Genomic DNA, 27151 nt, shown 5'->3' with positions numbered 1-27151 from the left:
GCTCAGTTTGATGTTCTTCCCCCAGGCAATGTAGACATGAGCCATGGGGGTCACTAACTGGCATAGGCTTGTGGCACATGGCACAAGCCTTAAACCCATGGGCCTGCAGCATGCCCCGCGGCCTGGGGTGGGTGCTGGAAGCCTTCAAGCACCTAATCACTTAATTGTCCACAACAAAGGTATGCTAACTAACTGATAACAGCTATCTATGAGAAAGGCTAAGGGACTGCTCTCATCCAAGAGAGAGAGGTTGTTCCAAAGCTGCCACGGACGATAAGAAGGAACCGGAGGGGGTCGGGCGGCAGGTGTATATATGCATGGCGCAGTGGCGCCACTCAGGGGCCCTGCCGGCCCGACAGGAGCCACTAAGGGAAAAAGTTTCCGATGCTCGTGCACGCGACGCGCGCATACCTAATGTTGGATGGACGTGAACAAGCACTCAAAGAAGAACTAGAGGTTTGGGACAAAAGAAATCTGATGAGGTTCAACAAAGACAAGTGCAGAGTCCTGCACTTAGGATGGAAGAATCCCATGCACTGCTACAGACTAGGGACCGAGTGGCTAGGCAGCAGTTCTGTAGAAAAGGACGTAGGGGTTACAGTGGACGAGAAGCTGGATATGAGTCAACAGTGTGCCCTTGTTACCAAGAAGGCCAATGGCATTTTGGTCTGTATAAGTAGGAGCATTGCCAGCAGATCGAGGGACATGATCATTCCCCTCTATTCGACATTCGTGAGGCCTCATCTGGAGTACTGTGTCCAGTTTTGGGCCCCACACTACAAGAAGGATGTGGAAAAATTGGAAAGAGTGCAGCGGAGGGCAACAAAAATGATTAGGGGACTGGAACACATGACTTATGAGAAGAGGCTGAGGGAACTGGGCTTATTTAGTCTGCAGAAGAGAAGAATGAGGGGGGATTTGATAGCTGCTTTCAACTATCTGAAAGGGGGTTCCAAAGAGGAAGGATCTAGACTGTTCTCAGTGGTAGCAGATGACAGAACAAGGAGTAATGGTCTCAAGTTGCAGTGCGGGAGGTTTAAGTTGGATATTAGGAAAAACTTTTTCACTAGGAGGGTGGTGAAGCACTGGAATGGGTTACCTAGGGAGGTGGTGGAATCTCCTTCCTTTGAGGTTTTTAAGATCAGGCTTGACAAAGCCCTGGCTGGGATGATTTAGTCGGGGATTGGTCCTGCTTTGAGCAGGGATTGGACTAGATGACCTCCTGAGGTTCCTTCCAACCCTGGTATTCTATGATTCTATGAGAGAAGGTGCTTACTTTCTTCTTCAGCTCCACGCTAATGGCATTGGCCTCCTTTAAGAAAATTGCATTGCCCCACAGCAGGTCCCGGAGTGATGTGAATTGGTACCACTTCCACTTCCTGAAGGCCCAGAGGGCCAGCTCAAACTCCCGTTCAGTCCACTGCACTGTTGAGACAAAGAGACAAGGTCACTTCCTTCAAAGGACACCCCCAACACTCCTCTGCCTACCACCACTAACACCGACACTCACGCAGCCTTGATTCCATCCAGGCTGTGGAGAGGATTTCAGAGATTCCAAGGCAAGCAAGGACCACTGTGATCAGCTAGTTTGACCCACTGTATAGCGCAGACCATAGACCTGCCCCCAAATAATTCCTAGAGCAGAGCTTTTAGAAAAACACCCAGTCTTGATTGAAAATTCGCCAGTGATGGAGAATCCACCACAACCCTTAGTAAATTGTCCCAATGGTTAATTCCTCTCACTGTTAAAAAATTATGTCTTATTTCGAATCTGAATCTGTCTAGCTTCAAGAGATTGGCTTGTGTTTGACCTTTTTCTGCTAGATTGAAGATCCCATGATCATGTATTTGCTCCACAAGTAAGTACTTATAAAATGTGATCAAGTCACCCCTTCACCTTCTCTTCGTTAAGCTAAACAGACTGAGCTCCTTGAGTCTATCACTAGAAGGCAGGTTGTCTAATCCTTTAATCATTCTCGTGGCTCTTCTCTGACACCTCTCCAATTTATCAACATCCTTCTTGAATTGTGGGCACCAGACCGGGACACAGTGTTCCAGCAGCAGTCACCTCAGTGCCAAAGACAGGTAAAATAACTTAGCTAATCCTAACGATTCCCCTGTTTATACATCCCAAGATCGCATTAGCTCTTTTGGCCACAGCATCACACTGGGAGCTCGTGGTCAACTGATTATTCTCCACAACCCCCAAATCTTTTTCAGAGTCCCTGCTTCCCAGGATAGAGCCATCCTGTAAGTGTGGCCTGCATTCTTTGTTCCCAGATGTATACAGTTACAGCTAGCCGTGTTAAAACTCATATTTGCTTGTCTCGTGTTTACCAACCGATCCAGATCTCTCTGAATCAGTGACCTGCCCTCATCATTATTTACCCCTCCCCCACTTTTTGTGTCACCTGCAAACTTTACCAGTGATGATTTTATGTGACTGGCTCTGAAATAGAGGCACATGAGGAAATACAGTTTTCTCTTCTTGTCCTAATAACTGTTCCACACACAAGTCAGGAGGGCATCACAGTGCAAGGTCCAAGAGAAATACCACAGACACACAGGGAGGGCATAAGCCAAAACTAACACCACTCTGTCAGCAGCTGTCATAAACATACAGCTAAGGGTTGCATAAAATCCCTCCTTTGCCTGAAAAGGGCTAAGAAGCTCAGATAACCTGTGTCATAAATATAAAGGGAAGGGTAACCACCTTTCTGTATACAGTGCTATAAAATCTCTCCTGGCCAGAGGCAATATCCTGTTACCTGTAAAGGGTTAAGAAGCTCAGCTAACCTGGCTGGCACCTGACCCAAAGGACCAATAAGGGGACAAGATACTTTCAAATCTTGGGGGCAGGGAAGGCTTTTGTTTGTGCTCTTTGTTTACGTGGTTGTTCTCTCTTGGGACTGAGAGAGGCCAAACAGAAATCCATCTTCTCCAACCCATCCTAATCCAAGTCTCCAGTATAGGTACACCAGGCAAGGCGGATTAGTTTATCTTTTGTTTTATGTGAATTTTCCCTCTGTTAACAGGGAGGTTTATTCCTGTTTTCTGTAACTTTAAGGTTTTGCCCAGAGGGGGATCCTCTGTGTTTTGAATCTGAATACCCTGTAAAGTATTTTCCATCCTGATTTTACAGAGATGATTTTTACCAGTCAGAACCTGACTGATTTTCCCATTGTTCCAAGATCCAGAGGTTTGGGTCTTTGATGATTTTGTAACCAGTTGGTGAGGATATTATTCTCAAGCCTCCCCAGGAAATGGAGTGTGTAGGGCTTGGGGGGATATTTTGGGGGAAGACGTCTCCAAGTGGTCTCTTTCGCTGTTCTTTGTTTAAAACACTTGGTGGTGGCAGCATACTGTTCAAGGACAAGGCAAAGTTTGTACCTTGGGGAAGTTTTTAACCTAAGTTGGTAAGAATAAGCTTAGGGGGTCTTTCATGTGGGTCCCCACATCTGTACCCTAGAGTTCAGAGTGGGGAAGGAACACTGACACCTGGTTGGCACCTAACCAAAAGGACCAATAAGGGGAGAAGATACTTTCAAATCTGTGAGGGAAGGTTTTTGTTTTGTGTTTCTTTGTTTTCTCTCCGGGACAGTGAGAAACCAGGTCAGGGAAAATACATCTCCTAAAGCAATACCTGAACTAAGCATCTAAGATTACAAATTGTAAGTAATAGGAAGGAAATGCGTTAGATTATCTTTTGTTTTAGCTTGTGAATTTTCCCTAGGCTAAGGGGGAGGTTTATTCCTGTTTTTTTTGTAACTTTAAAGTTTTGCCTAGAGGGGAATCCTCTGTGTTTTGAATCTGATTACCTTGCATTCTGATTTTACAGAGGTGCTTCTTTTACTTTTTCTTTATAATAAAGTTCTGCTTTTAAGAACCTGATTGGTTTTTAGTGTCCTAAAAACCCAAGGGGCTGGTCTGTACTCACCTTGTTTACTCTCAAGCCTCCCCAGGAAAGGGGGTGAAGAGGCTTGGGGGGATATTCTGGGGAAATAGGAACTCCAAGTGGTCCTTTTCCTAAATCTTTGTTTAACTCACTTGGTGGTGGCAGCGATACCAGTCCAAGGACAAGGAAGAATTTGTGCCTTGGGGAAGTTTTTAACCTAAGCTGGTAAAAATAAGCTTAGGGGGTCTTTCATGCGGGTCCCCACATCTGTACCCTAGAGTTCAGAGTGGGGAGGGAACCCTGACAGCAGCCAAGATAAATGAGGGATGGGGAAGGTTATTACATGTATGAAACAGCAATACCAGCTCCCAAATACGGCTAAAGGCTCCCAAACACTGCTAGAGGTGGGAGAAATAACTGATTACAATAACAGCACTGATTTAAATGGTAATGGCCTTATTCTCATTAACACTAATGCCCTTTGGCTACCTTAAAGTGCGGTAATGTAATTTATATCCACTTTAATGCCCCTTTACAGTATCAGTGGGGTGTAAAGAGGCCTGGTGCAAATGAGAATCAGGCCCTTTGGGGTTATGTAAAGAGACTGGGGTATAAAGGAGAATCAGGCCCTCTGGGTTATGCTGATACCCTTTCTCTGTTCTGGAAGTGTGACTTTCCCATCTGCCTTCTTTTAAAACAAAACAAAAACCCACATTTTACCAGGGAACAACTGATTAATTTTCAATAAATGAATTCCCCACTGATTTATGCCAAACTTTCAACTACAGAAATTTTGCAATCAGACCTCATGCTATTTCTTCATCTCTATGCCTTATCCATTTGTATGCTGCTTCTTGTTAACTGCACATCAAGAAGCAGTAGGCAGTACTAACATGAACGCAAGAAGTATGGAGAATGGGGTGTGTGGGTGCAGTGTGAATATCTGCTGTAACCATTATAATAGCTGTGTCTGAATTAGAGTTACAGCATCCAAAGCAGATACTGAAAATGCTGGAAAATGAGCAGCGCTCTAGCCCCTGAATTCAGACAAGAGTGATTTAACAAGCAACAATCTTGACCCCCTGCCTCCTTCATTCAGCATTATAAGAATCCCCCTTGTGGCATTCCACACACTGTAATACCACAGCTTCAGACACCTACAGTTATTTGATATTTTGATACTTAAATGGGGAAACTTTTGGGAAAGGGGGAGCCTATACAGGAAGGATGGGCTCCACCTAAACCAAAATGGAACCAGATTGCAGGCACTTAACATTAAAAAGGTCGTAGAGCAGTTTTTAAACTAAGGGCTGGGGGAAAGCCGACAGGTGTGGAGGAGCACATGGTTCGGACATCCCTTAGGGGAGGATCTATTAATAGAGAATCTCTATGTCCTAGTGAGGAGCAGAGGATGGAAAATGATAAAATACAGGCAGGGTCTGATCATAAACAGTCAAATAAAAAAAGTCCCATTCAATTGCATCGTTTAATGGCAGACAGCTAAAAGGAACAAGTTTTTAAAGTGCTTATATACCAATGCTAGAAGTCTAAATAATAAAATGGGTGAACTAGAGTGCCTTATATTAAATGAGGATATTGATATAATAGGCAACACAGAAACTTGGTGGAATGAGGATAATCAATGAGATACAGTAATACCAGGGTACAAAATATAACAGAAGGACAGAACAGGTCATGCTGGTGAGGGAGTGGCACTATATGTGAAAGAAAGCGTAGAATCAAATGAAGTAAAAATCGTAAATGAATCAAACTGTACCACAGAATCTGTATGGATAGAAATTCCATGCTCTAATAATAAGAATATACTGGTAGGGATATATTACCGACCACCTGGACAGGATGGTGATAGTGACTGTGAAATGCTCAGGGAGATTAGAGAGGCTATTAAAATAAAAAACTCAATAATAATAATGGGGATTTCAATTATCCCCATATTGACTGGATACATGTCACCTCAGGACAGGATGCAGAGATAAAGTTTCTTGACACCTTAAATGACTGCTTCTTGGAGCAGCTGGTCCTGGAACCCACCAGAGGAGAGGCAATTCTTGATTTAGTCCTAAGTGGAGCACAGGATCTGGTCCAAGAGGTGAAGATAGCTGGATTGTTTGGTAATAGTGACCATAATATAATTAAATTTAATATCCCTGTGGCAGGAAAAACAGCACAGCAGCCTAACATTGTAGCATTTAATTTCAGAAAGGGGAACTACACAAAAATGAGGAAGTTAGTTAAACAGAAATTAAAGGGTTCAGGGCCAAAAGTGAAATCTCTTCAAGTGATGTGGAAACTTTTTAAAGACACCATAATAGAGGTTCAACTTAAATGTATATCCTTGTCAAGGTTCCCTCCCCACTCTGAACTCTAGGGTACAGATGTGGGGACCTGCATGAAAGACCCCTAAGCTTATTTTTACCAGCTTACGTTAAAAACTTTCCCAAGGCACAAATTTCATCTTGTCCTTGAACAGTATGCTGCCACCACCAAGTGATTTAGACAAAGAACAGGGAAAGGACCACTTGGAGTTCCTATTTCCCCAAAATAGCCACCCAAGCCCTTACACCCCCTTTCCTGGGGACGCTTGAGAATAAACAAGATGAGCACAAACCAGACTTGGATTTTTAAGACCCAAAAAACCCAGTCAGATTCTTAAAAAACAGAACTTTATTAGAAGAACAAAAAAAGATAAGAGAACAACTCTGTAAGATCAGAATGGAAGATAATCTTACAGGCAGTCAGATTCAAAACATAGAGAATCCTTCTAGGCAAAACCTTAAGTTACAAAAAGACACAAAAACAGGAATACACATTTCCTCCAGCACAGCGAATTTCACAAGCCAAAACAAAGAAAACCTAACACATTCTCTAACTAGATTTACTTACTAACTTTACAGGAATTGGAGGGCTTGCATCCTTGATCTGTTCCCGGCAAAGGTATCACACAGACAGACAAAAGCCTTTTCCCCTCTCCAGATTTGAAAGTATTTTGTCCCCTCACTGGTCATTTTGGGTGAGGTGCCAGCCAGGTTACCTGAGCTTCTTAACCCTTTACAGGTAAAAGGACTTTGTCTCTGGCCAGGAGGGATTTTACAGCACTGTATACAGAAAGGTGGTTACCCTGCCCTTTATATTTATGACAACCCCAAATTAAAAAACATAGTAAAAAAAAAGAGCCACCGTGGCTAAACAACGAAGTAAAAGAAGCAGTGAGAGGCAAAAAGGCATCCTTTAAAAAGTGGAATTTAAATCCTAGTGAGGAAAATATAAAGGAGCATAAACACTGGCAAATGAAGTGTAAAAATACAATCACGAAGGCCATAAAAGAATTTCAGGAACAGTTAGCCAAAGACTCAAAAAGTAATTGCAAAATTTTTTTAAAGTACATCAGAAGCAGAAAGCCTGCTAAACAACCAGTGGGGCCACTGGACAATCGAGGTGCTAAAAGAGCACTCAAGGACGATAAGGCCATTGCGGAGAAACTAAACGAATTCTTTGCATTGGTTTTCACAGCTGAGAATGTGAGGGAAATTCCCAAACCTGAGCCATTCTTTTTAGGTGACAGATCTGAGGAACTGTCCCAGATTGAGGTATCATTAGAGGAGGTTTTGGAACAAATTGATAAATTAAATAGCAATAAGTCACCAGGACTAGATGGTATTCACCCAAGAGTTCTGAAGGAACTCAAATGTGAAATTGCAGAACTACTACCTATAGTCTGTAAACTATCATTTAAATCAGCTTCTGTACCAGATGACTAGAGGATTGCTAATGTGACGCCAATTTTTAAAAAGGGCTCCAGAGGTGATCCCGGCAATTACAGGCCTGTAAGCCTGACTTCAGTACTGGGCAAACTAGTTGAAACTATAATAAAGAACAATATTGTCAGACATAGAGATGAACATAATTTGTTGAGGAAGAGTTAACATGGTTTTAGTAAAAGGAAAAAGACAGTTACCTTTTCCGTAACTGGTATTCTTCAAGATGTGTTGCTCATGTCTATTCCACAATAAGAGTGCGTGCTCACCACGTGCACCGGTGTTGGAAGTTTTTCCCCTAGCAGTACCCATAGGGGAGTGCCCCTAGCGACCCCTGGAGTGGAGCTTCCATGGCGCGGTATAAGAGGTGCTGCGTGCTCCCCCTACCCTCAGTTCCTTCTTGTCAGACAACTCCAACAGAGGGAAAGGAGGACGGGATGTGGAATCAACATGACCAACACAACTCGAAGAACACCAGTTACGGAAAAGGTAATTGTCTTTTCTTCTTCGAGTGATTGCTCATGTGTATTCCACAATAGGTGATTCCAAGCTATATCTATTGGAGGTGGGTAGGAGTTCACAAATTCTCGGTACGGAGCACAGCCCTGCCAAACCCGGCACCTTCCCTGGTCTGGGAGACGATCGCATAATGAGAGGTGAACATGTGAACTGAAGACCATGTAGCAGCCCTGCAAATGTCCTGAATGGGGACATGATCTAAAAAGGCAGCCAACAAGGCATGCGCCCTAGTGGAGTGTGCCCTCACAATTGACGGCAGAGGAATTCCCGCCAAGTCATAACAGGTATGGATGCATGAGGTGATCCAATTGGAGAACTGCTGAGTGGAGATCGGCCGACCTCTCATGCATTCAGCCAAGGCGATCAACAACTGTGAAGACTTCCTGAATGGCTTAGTCTGCTCCAGGTAAAAAGCCAGAGCCCGTTTCACATCCAGCTTGTGGAGATGGCGCTCCTCGCTGGACACATAGGGGTTGGGGCAGAGGACCGGCAGGAAAACATCCTGACCCATGTGGTAGGCGGAGACCACCTTCGGGAGGAATGAAGGATGTGGGCGGAACTGGACCTTATCCTTATGGAATGGGGGCTCAGAGGTCAGGGCCCTGAGTTCCGAGACCTGCCTAGCTGATGTGATCGCCACCAGGAAGGCCACCTTCCACGAGAGGTGCGACCAGGAGCACTGTAGCTAGTGGCTCAAACGGGGGGGCCCGTGAGCCAGGCCAGCACCAAGTTCAGATCCCACTGCGGGACTGGGGGCCTAACGTATGGGAAGAGACGATCCAATCCCTTAAGGAATTGGCCAGTCATGGCACAGGAGAATACCATGTGCCCCTGCACCGGTGGATGGAAGGCCAATATGGCCGCCAAGTGTACCTTGACGGACCCTGGGCTCTAAGGTGAAGGAGGTAGTCCAAGGTTAGCTGGAACGGGGCAGCCACGGGGGAAATGCCCTGCTCAGCCACCCACCAGGAAAACCAAGTAGACTCGACATGTGGAGGGTTGCCTGCTTTCCAAGAGGATGTGCTGTACTCCTTCCGAGCACGTCCTTTCCTCCCAGTCTAACCATTGAGCTGCCATGCCGTGAGGTGGAGTGCCGCTAGGTTGGGATGGAGGAGGCAGCCCTGGTCCTGGGAGAGGAGGTCTGGGTGGGACAGTAACAGCCACGGCGGGGCTACCACCAGGCTCGTGAGGGTCCCGAACCAATGCTACCTGTGCCACACCGGGGCAATCAGGAGGACCCAGGCCCTGTCTGTCTTTATCTTTTCCAGGACCTTGCTGATCAGTGGAAACAGGGGAAAGGCATAGAGAAACTGGCCTGACCAGGACAGGAGGAAGGCATCAGAGATAGCGCCCTGTCCCAGCCCCTACAGAGCAGAACCGGGGACAGTGACGGTTCTGCTGAGTCACGAACAGTTCCACCTGGAAAACAGGTTCACTCTTGGAAAAGTCTGTGCACAACCTCTGGGTGAAGACACCACTCATGCTGAGAGGAGAAGTCCCTGAAGTCCTGTGAGTTCCGGGCGCCCGGTAGGTGGTAGGCCTGTAGGCAAATGTCATGGGCTATACAGAAGTCCCACAGCTTGAGAGCTTCCAGGCAGAGAATCGGGCCTCCCCTTGCCTGTTGATGTAAAACATTGAGGCTGTGTTGTCCGTGAGAACCCTGCCCACCCTGCCCTCCAGGTGTGAGCGGAAGGCCATGCAAGCCAGCCATACCGCCCCGAGCTCCTTGACGTTTATATGGAGGGCCAGGTCCTGTGCAGACCACAGACCTTGGGTCTGAACATCTCCCACATGGGCTCCCCACCCCAGGTCTGATGCGTCGGACACCAGCTCCATTGATGGGGAGGACCATCATTGTAGGGAGGCGATCACCGGTTCAGGCACAGTGAGGACCTTGTCCATCCTGTCTCTGGCCTGGGAGAACATCAAGACCAACCAGAGCTGGAAGGGCCTCACCCTGAGTCTGGTGTGACAAACCACATATGTGCACGCCGACATGTGACCCAAGAGTTGGAGAAACGCTCTGGCTGTTGTCACTGGAAACCTTGTGACTGTGTCGATGAGCCCTTTCAGGGTCTCGAACCCGTCCGGTGGGAGGGAGGCTCTGGCCAACGTGGCGTCCAGAACTGCCCCGATAAACTCTATGTGTTGTACCGGAACTAATGTGGACTTGGTGTCGTTTACTAACAGGCCCAGAGTGGTGCATGTGGACAGAAGGAGCACCACATGGTCCCGCACCTGCGACTGAGAGCTGTCCTTGACCAGCCAGTCATCCAGATAGGGGAAGATCTGGACCCCACGGTGCCTGAGGTAGGCCGCCACCACAGACATACACTTTGTAAATGCCCTCGGGGCAGTGGACAGGCCAAACGGGAGGACTGTAAATTGGTAGTGTTCCTCTCCCACCTTGAAACGGAGGAAATGTCTGTGCCCCTCGAATATATGGATGTGGAAGTATGCATCCTGCAGATCGAGGGCGGCGTACCAGTCCCCGGGATCCAGGGAGGGAATGATGGAGGCCAGGGAGACCATGCGGAACTTGAGCTTCATCATGTACTGGTTCAGGCCTCGCAGGTCCAGGATGGCCCTGAGCCCCCGCATTGGCCTTCGGAATAAGGAAATAGCGGGAGTAGTACTCTTTGTGTCTGAACTCTGCTGGCACCACTTCCACCGCTCCTAGGCCAAGGAGCCGCCCCACCTCCTGCTCGAACAGAGCCTTGTGAGAGAGGTCCCCCCGGAGGGATGGGGGAGGAGGGTGGTTGGGCGGGGTAGAGGTAAACTGGAGGGTGTAGCCCTGAGAGATGGTGCTGAGGACCCATCGGTCCGAGGTCAGCCGCGACCACTGCTGGAGAAAAGCACACAACCGGTTGGAGAAGGGAGGCTTTATTGAGGGTGGATCCCCGATGAGAACTAGTGGGTCGCCCCTGGGCATTGTCAAAACTGCCGTTTCCCTGCCTGTTTGCCTTTGGAGGACCAAGGCTGGGGGACAGACCGAGACTGTCTCTGTGGCCGTTTCTTATAGTCCCCCGACTTTTTATAAAGGAGCTCATATTTAGAGTGGATGGCCTTGGTGGGAGCCTGCCATGGTTTAAACTTAAGTCAAGCTGGAGCCAGAACATAGAGGCCAAGAGCCTTAAGTGTAGTGCAGGAGTCCTTCAGGCCATGCAGTTTTATGTCTGTCTCCTCTGCAAACAGAGCCTTGCTGTCAAACGGGAGGTCCTGCAAGGAGCTCTGCACCTCACTGGATAGCCCCGAGAGCAGGAGCCACGATGCCCTTCTCATGGACACCACGGAGGTCATGGACCACGTGGCTGTGTTCGCCGCATCTGCTGCTGCCTGCAGGGTTGCCCTGGCAGCCGCTGTACCCTCCTCCACCAGAGCTCTGAACTCTTTCCTGTCACGATCATGGAGGGAGTCCTCAAACTTGGGCAGAGAGCCCCACAGATTGAACTCATACCAGTCCAGAAGAGCCTGATGGTTCACCACCCGTAACTGGAAGCTTGAGGACGAATAAATTTTTCTCGCAAATGAATCCAGCCTCCTGGAATCTTTATTTTTCGGAGTAGGGGCTGGTTGGCCCTGCCATTCCCTGTGGTTGACCGACTCAACCAGGGAGTTAGGAGCAGGGTGGGTGTAAAGGTATTCATGTCCTTTGGCGGGCACAAAATACTTGCATTCCACACTCTTAGAGATGGGGGCCAAGGAGGCCGGGGTTTGCCACAAGGCATTTGAAATTTTTGCCACCCCTTCATGGAGTGGCAAGGCCACCCTGCCCAGGACCGAGGCAGTCAGGATGTTAAAAAGGGAGTCCAAGGGCTCCTCCAACTCCTCTACCTGAAGGCCGAGGTTAATGCCACCCTTTTCAATAGCTCCTGGTGGGCTTTAGAGTCCTCCTGCGGGACGGAGGGAGGAGGGGCCGTAATCGCCTCATCAGGGGAGGGCGAGGAGGTAGGTGCAGTATTTTGCGTGTCCACCGGCACCGGAGGATCCACCCCCTGGTCGCTCTCCGGGTATGGCGCCAAAGATGCACGTCCCACTGACTCCTTCCTTGGAGGCCGGGAGAGGGAGGCCGATGGCCCTTTTGAGGCTCCAGCCACTGAGCAAGCCCCACCGGGGGTTGTGTCAGGGCCCACGGTGCCCACTGGTACCACTGTGCTGGCCATGGGGCCTGGTGCCAGTGCACCTGCTGTGGCACTGGCGGAGCAGGCTGTTCGGTCTGGCTGGCCTGACCCATCAATGGACGACTACGAAGGGAGGCTGGATTGATGTACAACCTGCTGCTGTCCCTGGACCAGAAGGAGTGGCGGCGCCAGGAGTGGTGCTGACTACGAGACCGCGATCCCGACGTGGAGGAATGGTACTGCCGGTAGCAGCTGCTCTGCGATAGGCTCCAGCGGGCGGATCCACAACGGCAATCGGAGCCCAGGGCTAAGGAAGCAGTGCTGTGGCAGGGTCCTGGAGCGAGACAATGAATGAGAACGGTGTCAACATTCGTGTCGTGACTGACTATGATAGCCCTTTTAAGAAGAGGACCTTCGGCGTTGTCTGCCTCGGTCCTGTCGGTATCCGCTCCTTGAGGCAGAGCGGTGACTGGAGTCTCTGTCAGATGGAACCCAGCCAGACAACCTAGTGGGGGTCGACAGTGACCTGCATGGACTACTCACAGGATGGTCGCTGAGCGGTGAACAGCATTGGGAACATTCCCTCGACTGAGAACGGTACCGAGTCGGGAGCGACTGTGGAGATCCCAGCGGCGGCTTGCCTCTGGACCACGGGGCCAACATTGGCGGTGCTCCTGGTACCGGCATGGACATAACATCCTGAGCCGCTTGCAGGGCCTCTGATGTGGAGGGCATCCAGACATCTGGGGAAGCCTGCTCCAAATGGGCCGGGCTACTCTGCTCGACCTGAGTCGGAGGCCTAGAGGCCGATGGGGATCGAAGACTGCCCAACATGGGTCTTGCCTCTCCACCAGTCTTGCTCCGGTGCCACGGCGGAGAAGACCTATTCTTAGCCTTCTTGGTGTGCCCCACAGACGGGGAGTGGAGCCGACTGGTAGATGGCACCGGTGGGTCGCCGCGTACTGACACCGTGGTACCCGGTGCCGACTCGGAGCGGCGCGCCAGAGTTGGGATCAACGCCGACTCCATCAGGATGGCCTGGAACCTAATGTCTCTCTCTCTCTCTCGGTCTGAGGCTTAAACGACTTGCAAATCTGGCAGTAATCGCTGAGATGGGTTTCACGCAAACAGCGTAAGCAAAAAGTCTGCGTGCGGCTCACTCACTGGCATCTGTTACCTACAAGTGTTGCACGACTTGAAACCTGGGGCGCGGGGCATGCCCCTCCCCAGATGAACTAACTAAACTAAAACTAATCAAATTACTAACTGCAGGTAACACACACTGAATGAACAAGAGTTCTGGGGACGATCTGCAGCAAAGCTGGAGCAGAGCCGTTCCGAAGCACCTTCACTGGCGGCAAGTAGGAACTGAGGGTGGGAGGAGCGTGCAGTGCCCCTTATACCGTGCCATAGAGGCCCCACTCCAGGGGTCGCAAAGGACCCTCCCCTACGGGTACTGCTAAGGGAAAAACTTCTGACACTGGTTCACGTGGCGAGCATGCACACCTTTTGTGCAATACACATGAGCAATCACTCGAAAAAGAATCATGCCTCATGAATCTACTAGAATTCTTTGAGGAAACAAGCATGTGGACCAAGGCGATACAGTGGACATAGTCCCACAGTATTCTTGCCAGCAAGTTAAAAAAGTATGGATGGGAGGAATGGACTATAAGGTGGATAGAAAGCTGGCTAGATTGTCAGTCTCAGCGGGTAGTGATCAATGGCTTGATGTCTAACTGGCAGCCGGTATCAAGCCGAGTGCCCCAGGGGTCGGTCCTGGGGCCGGTTTTGTTCAACATTTTTATCAATGATCTGGTTGACGGGATTAATTGCAGATCATTAATAATCTGGAGGATAGCGTGGATTGCACTCTCAGCAAGTTTGTAGATGACACTAAACTAGGAGGAGTGGTAGATACGCTGGAGGGTAGGCAAATAATACAGAGGGACCTAGACAAACTACAGGATTGGGCCAAAAGAAATCTGATGAGGTTCAACAAGGACAAGTGCAGAGTCCTGCACTTAGGACGGAAGAATCCAGTGCACTGCTACAGACTAGAGACCGAGTGGCTAGGCAGCAGTTCTGTAGAAAAGGACCTAGGGGTTACAGTGGACGAGAAGCTGGATATGAGTCAACAGTGTGCCCTTGTTGCCAAGAAGGCCAATGGCATTTTGGGATGTATATGTAGGGGCATTGCCAGCAGATCGAGGGACGTGATCGTTCCCCTCTATTCGACATTGGTGAGGCCTCATCTGGAGTACTGTGTCCAGTTTTGGGTCCCACACTACAAGAAGGATGTGGAAAAATTGGAAAGAGTCCAGTGGAGGGCAACAAAAATGATTAGGGGGCTGGAGCACATGCCATGAGGAGAGGCTGAGGGAACTGGGCTTATTTAGTCTGCAGAAGAGAAGAATGAGGGGGGATTTGATAGCTGCTTTCAACTACCCGAAAGGGGGTTCCAAAGAGGATGGATCTAGACTGTTCTCAGTGGTACCAGATGACAGAACAAGGAGTAATGGTCTCAAGTTGCAGTGGGGGAGGTTTAGGTTGGATATAAGGAAAAACATTTTCACTAGGAGGGTGGTGGAGCACTGGAATGGGTTACCTAGGGAGGTGATGGAATCTCCATCCTTAGAGGTTTTTAAGGTCAGGCTTGAAAAAGCCCTGGCTGGGATGATTTAGTTGGGGATTGGTCCTGCTTTGAGCAGGGGGTTGGACTAGATGACCTCCTGAGGTCCCTACCAACCCTGATATTCTATGATTCTATTAAGAATCCCACGCACCGCTACAGGCTGGGGACAGACTGGCTGAGCAGCAGTTCTGTAGAAAAGGACCTGGGAATTACAGTGGACAAGAAGCTGGATATGAGTCAGCAGTGTGCCCTCGTTGCCAAGAAGGCCAACGGCATATTGGGCTGTATTAGTAGGAGCATTGCCAGCAGATCGAGGGAAGTGATTATTCCCCTCTATTCGGCACTGGTGAAACCACACCTGGAGTATTGTGTCCAGTTTTGGTCCCCCCACTACAGAAGGGATGTGGACAAATTGGAGAGAGTCCAGTGGAGGGCAATGAAAATTATTAGGGGGCTGGGGCACATGACTTATGTGGAGAGGCTGAGGGAACTGGGCTTGTTTAGTCTGCAGAAGAGAAGAGTGAGGGAGGATTTGATAGCAGCCTTCAATTAGCTGAAGTGGGGTTCCAAAGAGGATGGAGCTCGGCTGTTCTCAGTGGTGGCAGATGACAGAACAAGTAGCAGTGGTCTCAAGTCACAGTGTGGGAGGTCTACTTTGGATATTAGGAAACACTATTTCACTAGGGGGGTGGTGAAGCACTGGAATGGGTTACCTAGGGAGGTGGTGGAATCTCCATCCTTACAGGTTTTTAAAGCCCGGCTTGACAAAGCCTTGGCTGGGTTGATTTAGTTGGTGTTGGTCCTGCTTTGAGCAGGGGGTTGGACTAGATGACCTCCTGAGGTCTCTTCCAACCCTAATATTCGATGATTCTATGATTCTAAGTGATCCATCCCCTGTCGCTCATTCCCAGCTTCTGGCAAACAGAGGCTAGGGACACCATTCCTGCCCATCCTGGATAGTAGTCATTGACGGACCTATTCTCCATGAATTTATCTAGTTCTTTTTTGAACCCTGTTATGATCTTGGCCTTCACAACATCCTCTGGTAAAGAGTTCCACAGGTTGACTGTGTGTTGTGTGAAGGAATACTTCCTTTTATTTATTTTAAACCTGCTGCCTATTAATTTCTTTTGGTGATCCCCTAGTTCTTGTGTTATGAGAAGTAGTAAACAACACTTCCTTATCTACTTTCTCTACACCAGTCATGATTTTATAGATCTCAATCATATCTCCCCTTAGCCGTCTCTTTTCCAAGCTGAAAAGTCCCAGTCTTATTAATCTTTCCTCATATGGAAGATCATTAATAAAGATGACCGACCCCTCGGACACTCCGCTTGAAACTTTCTGGCAAGAATACTGTGGGAGACCATATCAAAAGCTTTGCTAAAGTCAAGATATATCACATCCACCATGTTCTCCGTATCCACAGAGCCAGTTATCTCATCATAGAAGGCAATCAGGTTGGTCAGGCACGACTTGCCCTTGGTGAATCCATGCTGACTGTTCCTGATCACCTTCCTTTCCCCCAAGTGCTTCAAAATGGATTCCTTGAGGACCTGTTCCATGATTTTGCTGGGGACTGAAGTAAGGCTGACCGGTCTGCAGTTCCCCAGGTTCTCTTTCTTCCCTTTTTAAAATATGGGCACTATATTTGCCTTTTTTCAATCGTCTGGGACCTCCCCCAGTCGCCACGAATTTTCAAAGATAATGGCCAATGGCTTTGCAATCACATCAGCCAATTGGGTTAGATCTGGACCCATGGACTTGTGCATGTTCAGCTTTTCTAAATAGTCCTTAACCTGTTCTTTCACCACTGAGGGCTGCTCACCTACTCCCCATACTGTGTTGCCCAGTGCAGCAATCTGGAAGCTGACCTTGTCTGTGAAGACTGAGGCAAAAAAAATATTGAGTACTTCAGCTTTTTCCACATCATCACTTGATGATTACCTGTTCTGTTCATTCCCTCTGGGGCACCTGGCACTGGCAACTGTCGGAAGACAGGATACTGGGCTAGATGGACCATTCTTATGATAAGAGAGAGTCTCCTGCCAATACACCTGGATAATCTTCCGAACTTTCATCGTAACAGACCAGAGTCATTAGGAAGTGTCATTGGCCAGCAAAACTATAAAAGGCTCATTCTCTCTCACACAATTTATTTCAGTCGCTCTCTGCTTTCACTGAACTTTTACCTTCATCTTCAGGCTCTTCCTCTTCCTCATTGGCCTCAGGATAATACCTGGAGTCCATCTGCTTCTGTAAAGCCTCTAGTTTACTCTCATAGTCCTGAGGGAAAGGGGGGAAAATAAGGAAATAACCCATAAACAATTGTCTTTTTGATTTTGACCACTCCTTTCCTGTACCAGGTCTCTCTCAATCCCCATAAAACTGACAAATGGCTCCACTCCCTGTAGAAAGTCAACCTACCCACAGCTGTGTTCACTGGTCTAAAAGGTCCCATTAGATGACGAGACACATGATATTTCCATTCTGGGTAGTACTTCAGAAGATGCAGATCCACTCTACTCATGTCAGCACACCATCCATTGTTCAAACTAGAGACTCAACCCCACTCTGTGCCTTGACGGTAACTAGTGTTGCTCTTATGAACCAGTTAAGAAGCAGAATATATGTGCCTACCAGCCTCTGCTGCTCAAGAAGATAGTTGGCCTCTTCTCTCTCTTTGCGGTATTGGTCCTCCAGTTCCTGAAGCCTGTGAAGAATTAGGAAGGACATAATGACAAACCTGGACAGATCCACAGTTACCGGTTGGCACCCCATTTCCTTCCCTTCTGCTCCACCTCTCCATGTTCCCCTCCCTCCACGATCCCTCATCTCCTCTGCCTCCCCCATGCCTCCTCACCTCTGCTCCATCTCCTGCTTCATGTCAATGCCTTGTTTCTCCAGCAGCTCTCGCTGCGCGAAGGCCCAGTCCACTGGCTCTGCGGGGGTCTCTGCACATGGGGTCCGCTCCCGCTCCTGGCGAGCCTGCTCAGGGTGGTTGAATCGGAACACGTGGCTCTTCCCCATGATGATGCGGTTTCCTTTGGGGAGGGCAGTTCAGAGTTAACCAATGAGGTCTCCACTATAAGCAGAAACCCCAACTCAGTGGCAAGGGTTGCACAACAGGATTTCCCCCAACAAGGCCTCTCATGTCCCATGACTTATGCCCTGATTCAACAGAGCATTTGAGCATGAGTAGCCGCACTGACTATCCCCCACTGTCACTCCACTGATGTCACTAGACTAGAACCACCATCTGCCCAACAGGGTGACCTGGTATGTTTCTATAAGGGATCTATGTGGGTCAGTGGTTAAAGCAGTCTGTCAGTGCTGAGTCAATCACCCCCTCTGAAGCAGGACCTACCAGATCGCAGGACACTGGGTTCCATCACTTTTTTGCCATTGACGTAGGTGTCGGCCCCTTCGCAAGGTTCTAGTGTCACCACTACTGTGAGAAAGGCATAGGAGAGAGAAAGAGACAGGAGGAGAGGTGTGAAGGGACAGCAGAGGCCTGAAGGGTTGCTGGTCTCCTGATTGCATCGGAAATGTTGGCTGTGCAGGCCCTATGGGCTGCGATGGGAAGGGAGGGCTGTTTGTTTAGCATCTTGATGCCAGTGGACACCCTGCTCCAGACATACAAGCCCAAGCACATACAACAAGGTTGTACTTCAAAAGCGCCTGTGGAATTTAGGAGTGCGTCTCGCTGAAAATCAATGGGGCTGGTGCTCCTAAACCCCTGAACTGCTTTTGAAGATCTCCCCCTGTGTCTATATCTTAGTTATAAATGTCAGGTTAATTTCCTTATGTTCCCACATGGCAGGCCTTCACCACCTTCTTACCCCCATTATTTCACTGGCATTTAACGATTTGTCTCTTCCATGCCAAAGTCCAGCCTGGATCTGCAGACTGCAAACTACCTGCCATCAGTCTTTGAGCATTAATCACCGAGAGCCAGAACATGCCCCGCTTCCTCCCACGTCACAACTAGTCCCACAGACAGCCCGGGGGCTGCTCACAGAGCAAAGCACTACACAGCACGTGTAAGAGGGGACAGCACATGACACTGAGTAACAGAGGGACCGCCTGGGGATCTGGGAGCTGTATTATTTGTTCTCTAGTCACTCGGTGAGAAGTAACCTCCGAACTATTATATTGTGGTACTGCCACCTGCTGACCTCTTCAGCAAGCTAGGCTGCACAGAGATTCCTGGACAGGGTGAAAGAGGGATTGGGCCACTCCAGCTTTTAACAATGCATTGCTTTTGTATGCCAGTGGGTTGCCCACCCCATTGCTGCTGCAGGTGAGCGGAGGGGTAGGAAAGCAGTCTCTATCCCTAAACCTGTAGCGATTTTAAAGGACACTGCCAGCAAACCTGTATAATGTTGAGTCAGCCAGGCTGCCGGTCTTCTTGGTGTCATCAATTTTATATTAATAACAACCTCCCCTCACAGCACTGAGGCAACACCCACCAGTAACCTGAACCCGAACCCTGCTGCCTGCCTGTCTTCTCTCCTCTCGAGACTGCCCACTGGGTGCAGCAGGCTAAGGAATCTCTGCCTGCCGCACCACATGAGCACTGTTTACATGAACTACAACCGTTCTGACTGGGCAAAGGGAAATGATCTTGCCTGAACCAGGCACACGGATGCAGGAAAAAGCGGTTACTTACTTTCTTGTAACTGTTGTTCTTCGAGATGTGTTGTTCACGTCCATTCCACATTAGGTGTGCGTGCGCTGCGTGCACGAGCGTTGGAAACTTTTTCCCTTAGCGGCTCCCATCGAGCCGGCTGGGCCCCCCGAGTGGCACCACTGCGCCGTGCATATATACCCCTGCCGGCCTGACCCCCTCCGGTTCCTTCTTGCTGGCGACTCCGACAGAGGGGTAGAAGGGTGGGTGGTAGAATGGACGTGTACAACACATCTCGAAGAACAACAGTTACGAGAAAGTAAGTAACCGTTTTTTCTTCTCTGAGTGCTTGTTCACGTCCATTCCACATTAGGTGAATCACAAGCTTACCTCTGGAGGAGGGTAGGAGTCACGGAACAACTGCTCGGAGGACCGCTCTGCCAACTGCCTCGTCCTCTCTGGCCTGCTGGTTGACAGCGTAGTGGGTCATGAAGGTGTGCACCGAGGACCAGGTGGCTGGTCTGCAGATCTTCTGGATCGGGACCTGTGCCAGGAATGTGCCCTAGTCGAGTTGGCCGTGACCGCCGGGGCCGGAACACCTGCAAGCTCATAGCACGTCCGGATGCAGCTTGTAATCCAAGACGAGATCCGCTGCGCCGACACTGGGAGGCCTTTCATCCTCTCGGCTACAGCCACAAACAGCTGCGTAGATTTACGAAAGGGCTTGGTGCGCTCCAAATACAACGCCAGCACTTGACGCACATCCAGGGTGTGCAAGCTGCAGTGACTCGGGTCCGTATGAGGTTTGGGAAGAACACCGGCAGACAAATGTCCTGGCCCAAATGGAATTGGGAGACCACCTTAGGGAGGAACTTGGGGTGCCGTCGGAGCAATACTGGTGCAATACTGAAAACGGTGGCTCAGAGGTGAGGGCCATCAGTTCGGACACCCTTCTGGTCGAGGTAATGGTCCCCAGAAATGCCACCTTCCACAAAAGGTGGAGAAGAGAACAGGAAGTGAGGGGCTTGAAAGGGGGTCCCATGAGTTTAGAGAGGACCAGGTTAAGGTTCCATGGAGGGACTGGGAGGGCGGGAGTATGGAAACACCCTCTCCAACCCTTTAAGGAACCATCCCACCATTGGGTGGGAAAACACCGAACCCCCCAAGAACCCCGGATGGAAGGCAGAGATGGCCGCCAGGTGTACTCTGAGTGAGGATGGTGCTAGCTCTTGCTGCTTGAGGTGCAGGAGGCACTCCAGGATGGCCTGCACCGGGACCTGGCATGGCCGCACCTGTCGGGGTTCACACCAACACGAGAACCTTTTCCACTTGGCCATATAGGTCGCCATGGTAGAGGGCTTCCTACTGCCAAGCAGAATCTGCTGCACAGGAAAGGAGCACTGGCTCTCCAAGGCGTTTAGCCACAGAGTCTCCACGCTGTCAGGTGCAGTGACTGCAGGTCAGGGTGGAGAAGCCGCCCACCGTCCTGTGTAATGAGGTCCCAGTGTAGGGACAGGACTACTGGGGCCTCCACCGAAAGCTCTAGGAGCGATGCGTACCAGTGCTGGCGGGCCCAGGCTGGGGCGATGAGGATCACTGCCGCCCTGTTCCTGAGTACCTTAAGCAGGACCTTGTGTACTAAGGGGAGCAGGGGAAAAGCATACATCAAGCCCCCTCTCCATGGGATCGCAAATGCGTCCACGAGCGAGCCCAGGCTGCGGCCCTGGAATGAGCAGAACCGTGGGCACTGGGCGTTGGCCCTGGTGGCAAACAGGTCTACCGGGGGAAACCCCCACCTGCGGAAGAGTGAAAGCACGACGTCCACCCTGAGCGTCCACTCGTGCATGCGGTATGACCTGCTGAGGGAGTCCGCCAGCTCGTTTTGTACCCCCGGGAGATAGGACGCCTCGAGATGAATTGCATGGGCTACGCAAAAGTCCCAGAGGAGGAGAGCCTCGTGACAGAGTGGTGAGGAACGAGCCCCGCCCTGTTTGTTTATATAAAACATGGCAGTAGTGATCACTCAGAGTGGCGTGAAAGGTCTGGCTGGCGAGACGAACCGCCCTGAGCTCCTTCACATTGATATGGAGCGACCGCTCTGCTCCAGACCACAAGCCCTGAGTCCTGAGGTTCCCCAGGTGAGCCCTCCATCCGTGTTCTGACGCGTTCGTCACCACCATCAGGTCCGCTTGTGGGGCGGCAAAGGGGATGCCTTCGCAAACCACAGGCTGGGACTGCCACCACAGCAGGGAGTCCAGCACATCCCTTGGGGCTGTCACTACCAAGTCCAGGGGATCCCTGCCTGGGCAGTACATGCGAGCGAGCCACGCCTGCAGAGTCCTGAGTCTCAGTCTGGCATGCCTGACCATGTGCGTGCATGCTGTCATGTGGCCCAGCAGCCGCAGGCAGCACCTGGCCGTTGTCATTGGAAACTGGCGCAGGGAGGCCACCGCTTGCTGGATAGCCCGGAATCGGGATACTGGAAAGCTTGCTCTGGCCTCCACTGCTTCCAGGACCGCCCCTATGAATTCCACTCTTTGCGTGGGTATGAGCATGGACTTGGGGACATTGACCAGGAGCCCCAGCTCGCGGAACAATCTGCCACATGGCCCCACATGTCCGCCTCAGATCGGCCCGCCAGGAGCCAGTCGTCTAGGTATGGGTACACCCGGATTCTCTGCCTCCGTAAGAAGGCTGCCACCACTGCCATGCACTTCGTGAATACCCCTGGGGCTGCGGCCTAACCAAACGGGAGAACCGCAAACTGGTAATGTTCTTGGCCTACGGTGAAGAGTAGGAACCTCCAACGTGCTGGGTGGATGGCGATATGGAAGTACGTGTCCTTCATGTCGAGGGCAGCGAACCAGTCCCCCGGATCCAGGGAAGGGATGATGGTTCCCAGAGAGACCATGCGGAACCGGGCCTTGACCCGGAACTTGTTGAGCCCGTGCAGGACTAAAATGGGACAAAGGCCCCTTTTGGCCTTGGGGATGAGGACGTACCGGGAGTAGAACCCCTTTCCCCTTAGGCTGTGCGGCACCGCCTCTACCGCCCCTGCCTCTAGCAGCAAGCGGACTTCCTTCTCTAGGAGATGCTGGTGAGAGGGGTCCCTGAAGAGGGACAGGAAAGAGGGGTTGGGGGGGGAGGGAGGCAAACTGCAGCGAGTACCTGTTCTGCACCGTGCGTAAGACCCAAAGGTCTGAGGTAATGGTGGACCATGCACGGGAGAAACAGGGCAGGTGGTTCAGGAAATAAAGGGACGGTTCCGGTGACTGGTCTGGTACGCTGTCCTCGAGCGCACCTTCAAAACCCTGGCTTACTGCCCGGCTGGGGTTTGTGCTGGCCTGGTTTCTGGCCCCGTGCATTATTGTTGTTGTTGCGCCATCGCCTGTTATCCCTGCCTCGCCTACGGTAAGGCTCATGCCTATGGCGAGGCTGGTACTGGCGTTGAGGGGGAGGCTGCGGCTTAAAGGGCTTCCTCTGGGTCGCCGGGGTGTGCATACCCAGCGACTTAACTGTAGCTCGCGAGTCCTTGAGGCTGTGCAGCCTCGTGTCTATCTGGTCCGATAAGAGCCCGGACCCTTCGAAGGGGAGGTCCTGGAGTGTACTCTGGACTTCGGGTGGCAGGCCTGACTCCTCCAGCCACGCTGAGCGCCTCATGACCACCCCCAACACGATTGTTCTGGCTGCCACGTCTGCTGAATCCAGGGAGGCCTGGAGAGAGGTCTTGGCTACTGCCTTGCCCTCGTTCACCAGGGTCGTGAACTCCTGTTGGGAACCTTGCGGGAGGTTGTCCTTAAACTTCCCCACCGCCGCCCAGGAGTTGAAATTGTGCCTGTTGAGGATGGCCTGCTGGTTCGTAATCCTCAACTGAAGGCCCCCAGATGAGTACACCTTTCTGCCAAAAAGGTCCAGGCGTTTCGCCTCCTTGGCCTTAGGGGTTGGGGCCTGCTGTCCATGGCACTCCCTTTCATTTACCGCTGAGATCACTAGGGAGCATGGACTCGGGTGGCAGAACAGGAACTGATAGCCCTTAGTAGGGCAAAGTATTTACGCTCCACTCCTTTGGCTGTTGGAGCGCTGGAGGCAGGAGTCTGCCATATGGTCTTATATTTGGACTTAATGGTCTTAATGAGCGGGAGTGCTATTCTGGATGGACCTTCGGGGCTCAAAATGTCCACCATGTGGTCCTCCTGCTCAACCGTCTCCTCGGCCTGCAACCCCAAGTTCTGGGCGACCCTGCACAGCAACTCCTGGTGGGCTCTATGGTCTATCGGAGGGCTGGACACCTCTGTACCCACCACCTCCTCACCCGGGGATGATGAGGAGGTTAGCTGCTGCTCAACCCCCTCTGGTTGGTCCTCCTGCTCCCCTTCTCCCGTGGGAGGGGCCTCCGGCTCGGGCCAGGGCGGGAGTCTATTGGACGGCACCAGACTCGGTTCGGGTCTCTCCGGTTTATCCTGAGGGGATGCTGGAGGCCTGGATAATGTAGCCTCCGGCACCATCTGGCATCGGTGCGGGGACCGGGACCGCTGCACCGAGTAACTTGCTGTGGACAGGGCCCCTTGGCACTCCTGATAGGCCCAGGGGTTCCAGAAGGGCCAATGGCCTGACGGCCCCCATTGGGGTTCCCAGCCCACCTGAGGGTCCCTGCTGTCCAGGCCCGGTGCGGGTAGCTATAGCGGCTGGAGTTGGCGCCGGATTGTGGCAACGCCGATCGCGAAGGCCATGGCGGTGCCAACGATCTGTGCGGGCGGGAGAACGAGCGGCTCCTGGCTGAGCGGGAGCGGGAGCAGTACCGGTATCTCCGGGACCGGGATCTGGACCGGGACCAGTGCTGGCATTCCCTGCACCGGGACTGTCTGTGGGAGTCCTCTGGCGAGGGCCGTCTCAACTTCTCCCGGTGCTGGTCTCTGGGTGGTGCCGGAGAGCCGTGTGCCCTTTCTGGTGCTTCCTTACGCCGACCCACTGTGAGTCCGCGGAGTCGGAGCTCGACCGGGACCAACTCCAGGAGCGGTGCTGGGACGCTGTCCTTGAGCGGCACACCATTGCCGGCTTACCCCTCGACGGCACCCGAGCCATGGGTGCCAGAAGGTTCTCCCCCTACGGGAGGGGGCTCGCCGCCGACAGCTTGATGAGGTCCTTTGCAGCCTCAAAGGTGCCAGGCGTGGAGGGCTGATCCGTTATGCCCTCAAGCCCATCGTCTGCACTGAGCTCACTTAGGTCTGGGCTTGGTAGGGCTTGTGCTGCTGGGACCGCCGGTGTCAGCACCAGTACCGCGGCCTTCCCGCTCTTACCGGCACTCGAGGCCTTGGGAAGTGCTGGCCTCCTGTGTGGGGAACAACCGCGCCTTCCTTTCGGCTGCGCCGGGGGCTGCACCAGGGAGGACGAGTGGTGCCGGGGCCTTGTCTGGCCCTCTGGGGCTGACAGTTTACGATGTTTAGCAGGTGCCGGGTCTCTCGACAGCTCCAGGGCACTACGCCCTGAGGAAGCCTGAGCCGGCATTGGGTGATCCGGGCCCGGTGGCTGCAATGTGGCCTCCATCAACAGCTGCTTTAAATGGAAGTCTCTTTCTTTCCTTGTTCTTGGCTTAAATGCCTTGCAAATCCTACACCATTCAATTTGATGGCGATCCCCCAGGCAACGTAGACATGAGCCATGGGGGTCACTAACTGGCATAGGTTTGCAGCACGTGGCGCAAGCCTTGAAGCCGTGGGTCTGCGGCATGCCCCGCGGCCTGGGGTGGGTGCTGGAAGCCTCCAAGCACCTAATCACTTAAGTGTCCACAAAATAAAGGTATGTTAACTACCTGATAACAGCTACTCTGACTGCTCTTCTACGAGAGAGAGAGAGAGAGAGAGAGAGAGTGAGGTTGTTCCAACGCCGCCAAGGACGGTAAGAAGGAAGTGGAGGGGGTTGGGCCAGCAGGGGTATATATGCATGGCGCAGTGGCGCCACTCGGGGGGCCCCGCTGGGAACCGCTAAGGGAAAAAGTTTCCGATGCTTATGCATGTGGTGCGCGCACACCTAATGTGGAATGGATGTGAACAAGCACCTGAAGAAGAACTAGGGGTGCTGGGGAGGGGTCTATGTTCCCTCTAAGCTGTGGGGCCGCCCAGCAGGCTATCAAGTGCCGCACACTTTAGGTGTCCCTTCCCCCACTGCTGCGCTGCTCCTGCCCTTTGCCTCTAGCCAGCTGCTCCCGGGAGCCTCCTGCTTGCTGTGCAGAGCGTGGGGGAGGAGAGGAGACCGCTGATGTCAGGGTGTCCCCCTCCCTGCATCCCTATACCCCATCTCCACAGAGCGGGGTGCGGACATGACAGGGCTCAGGACTGAGCTGGCTGGCAGCTGTTGCTGTGTCTGAACAAGCAGGGAGCAGGCTTCAGACTGCTGAGTGCCGATCTACTTAAAGGGGCAGTGTGTCTCTCTCTCTGTCTCTCTCTCTCACACATACATACACACACACACACACACTCACATAGTGTGTTCTCTGTTTCTCCCCCACACACACATTCTGTCTTTCACACTCACCTTCCAACATATTTCAAAGTGTGTTGTTTTAGTGTTTTGACTGGTCTACGCACTTCATAATTTCTGTTTCTCTCTTATGCTTAAATTTAATTCTTTGATCAGTGAGTTCTAAAATGCCTACCCTGTCCTGGCTGGAGTAATTATCCCTATGGTAACTTTTAAAAAACACATGAATATCTAGGTTTTTTGTTTCTACTGCTGGCGCACATCCCCACATTACCTCAATATGGTGCACATAACAAAATTCATTTTGCCCATGGATAGAAAAAATTAGAGGGAACATGGTGGGGTGCTCCACACCCCCCGTCTTGAAGTGGTTTCCATTATATTACAGTTTGATTCAATGACTGTCAGCATCCCCACTACACCAATTGTTCCTGCACCCCTGGCCAGCCATAGTGTGGAAGGAGCCACAGTTTAAATCTCCAGCCTCACTCCTACTCAACCAACACAGCTCCTGTCCTGAAGCAGTCCCCACTATTCCAGTCCTGAGCCCCCAGCCCCCAACTCTGACAAAGCAGAGCAGAATCCTGACCTGCAGTTTCACTTGCTGACTCATTTCAACACATGGGATTGAAGTATGCAAATGAACTAGAGGGACGAAGTTATGACTGGCTGTGCTACCTCTGATGTCACCACCGCTCCACTGCCTAAGTATCAAATGGGCACAAGGTGGAAATCAGGTCTGGTCGCCAGTCACCAAAATGAACAAAATGTTTCCCTGTGCATCTCAAGACTGCAAACAGCAAAATGCCACTGAGCTAAGTGCTTGGCCTCACACTGCTTGGCCAGTGACGTGTACCACTGATTCTAGGGGTTGGACCGTGCTCCCATCGAAGCTACAAAGCGCATTCTGAAAGACTGTGGCGGGATTAAGAAAAAACCAGAGCCTGAGTCTCCGGCCTTTCCGCAAATCAATCCCAGAGATTTACCCCCCACTTCCTGTGAGCAAGCCTCATTAACAATAACTGCCCATTCTGCAGGAGGAATGACCTCAGATAACGCAGAATGTCTTCGGCAAGGGAATCAGCCTCCATAGCTCAC

General features: G+C 51.2%; 1 protein-coding gene across 1 annotated transcript in view; it reads right to left on the bottom strand.

Annotated features, from left to right (window-relative positions):
* The window catches only part of KIF1A (kinesin family member 1A), a 218167-nt gene that overhangs the window by 73291 nt on the left and 117725 nt on the right, over positions 1–27151 (bottom strand). The window contains 5 exon segments of the mRNA XM_043522362.1: positions 1277–1425; positions 17139–17232; positions 17587–17659; positions 17810–17990; positions 18314–18397. Of these exon segments, the coding sequence (XP_043378297.1) occupies positions 1277–1425; positions 17139–17232; positions 17587–17659; positions 17810–17990; positions 18314–18397 (581 nt within the window).

The sequence above is a fragment of the Chelonia mydas genome, chromosome 9 (genome assembly GCF_015237465.2).
Source record: "Chelonia mydas isolate rCheMyd1 chromosome 9, rCheMyd1.pri.v2, whole genome shotgun sequence".
Lineage (NCBI taxonomy): Eukaryota > Metazoa > Chordata > Testudines > Cheloniidae > Chelonia > Chelonia mydas.
Note: the sequence above shows the minus strand (reverse complement) of the source record. Positions and strands in the feature narration are given on the sequence as shown.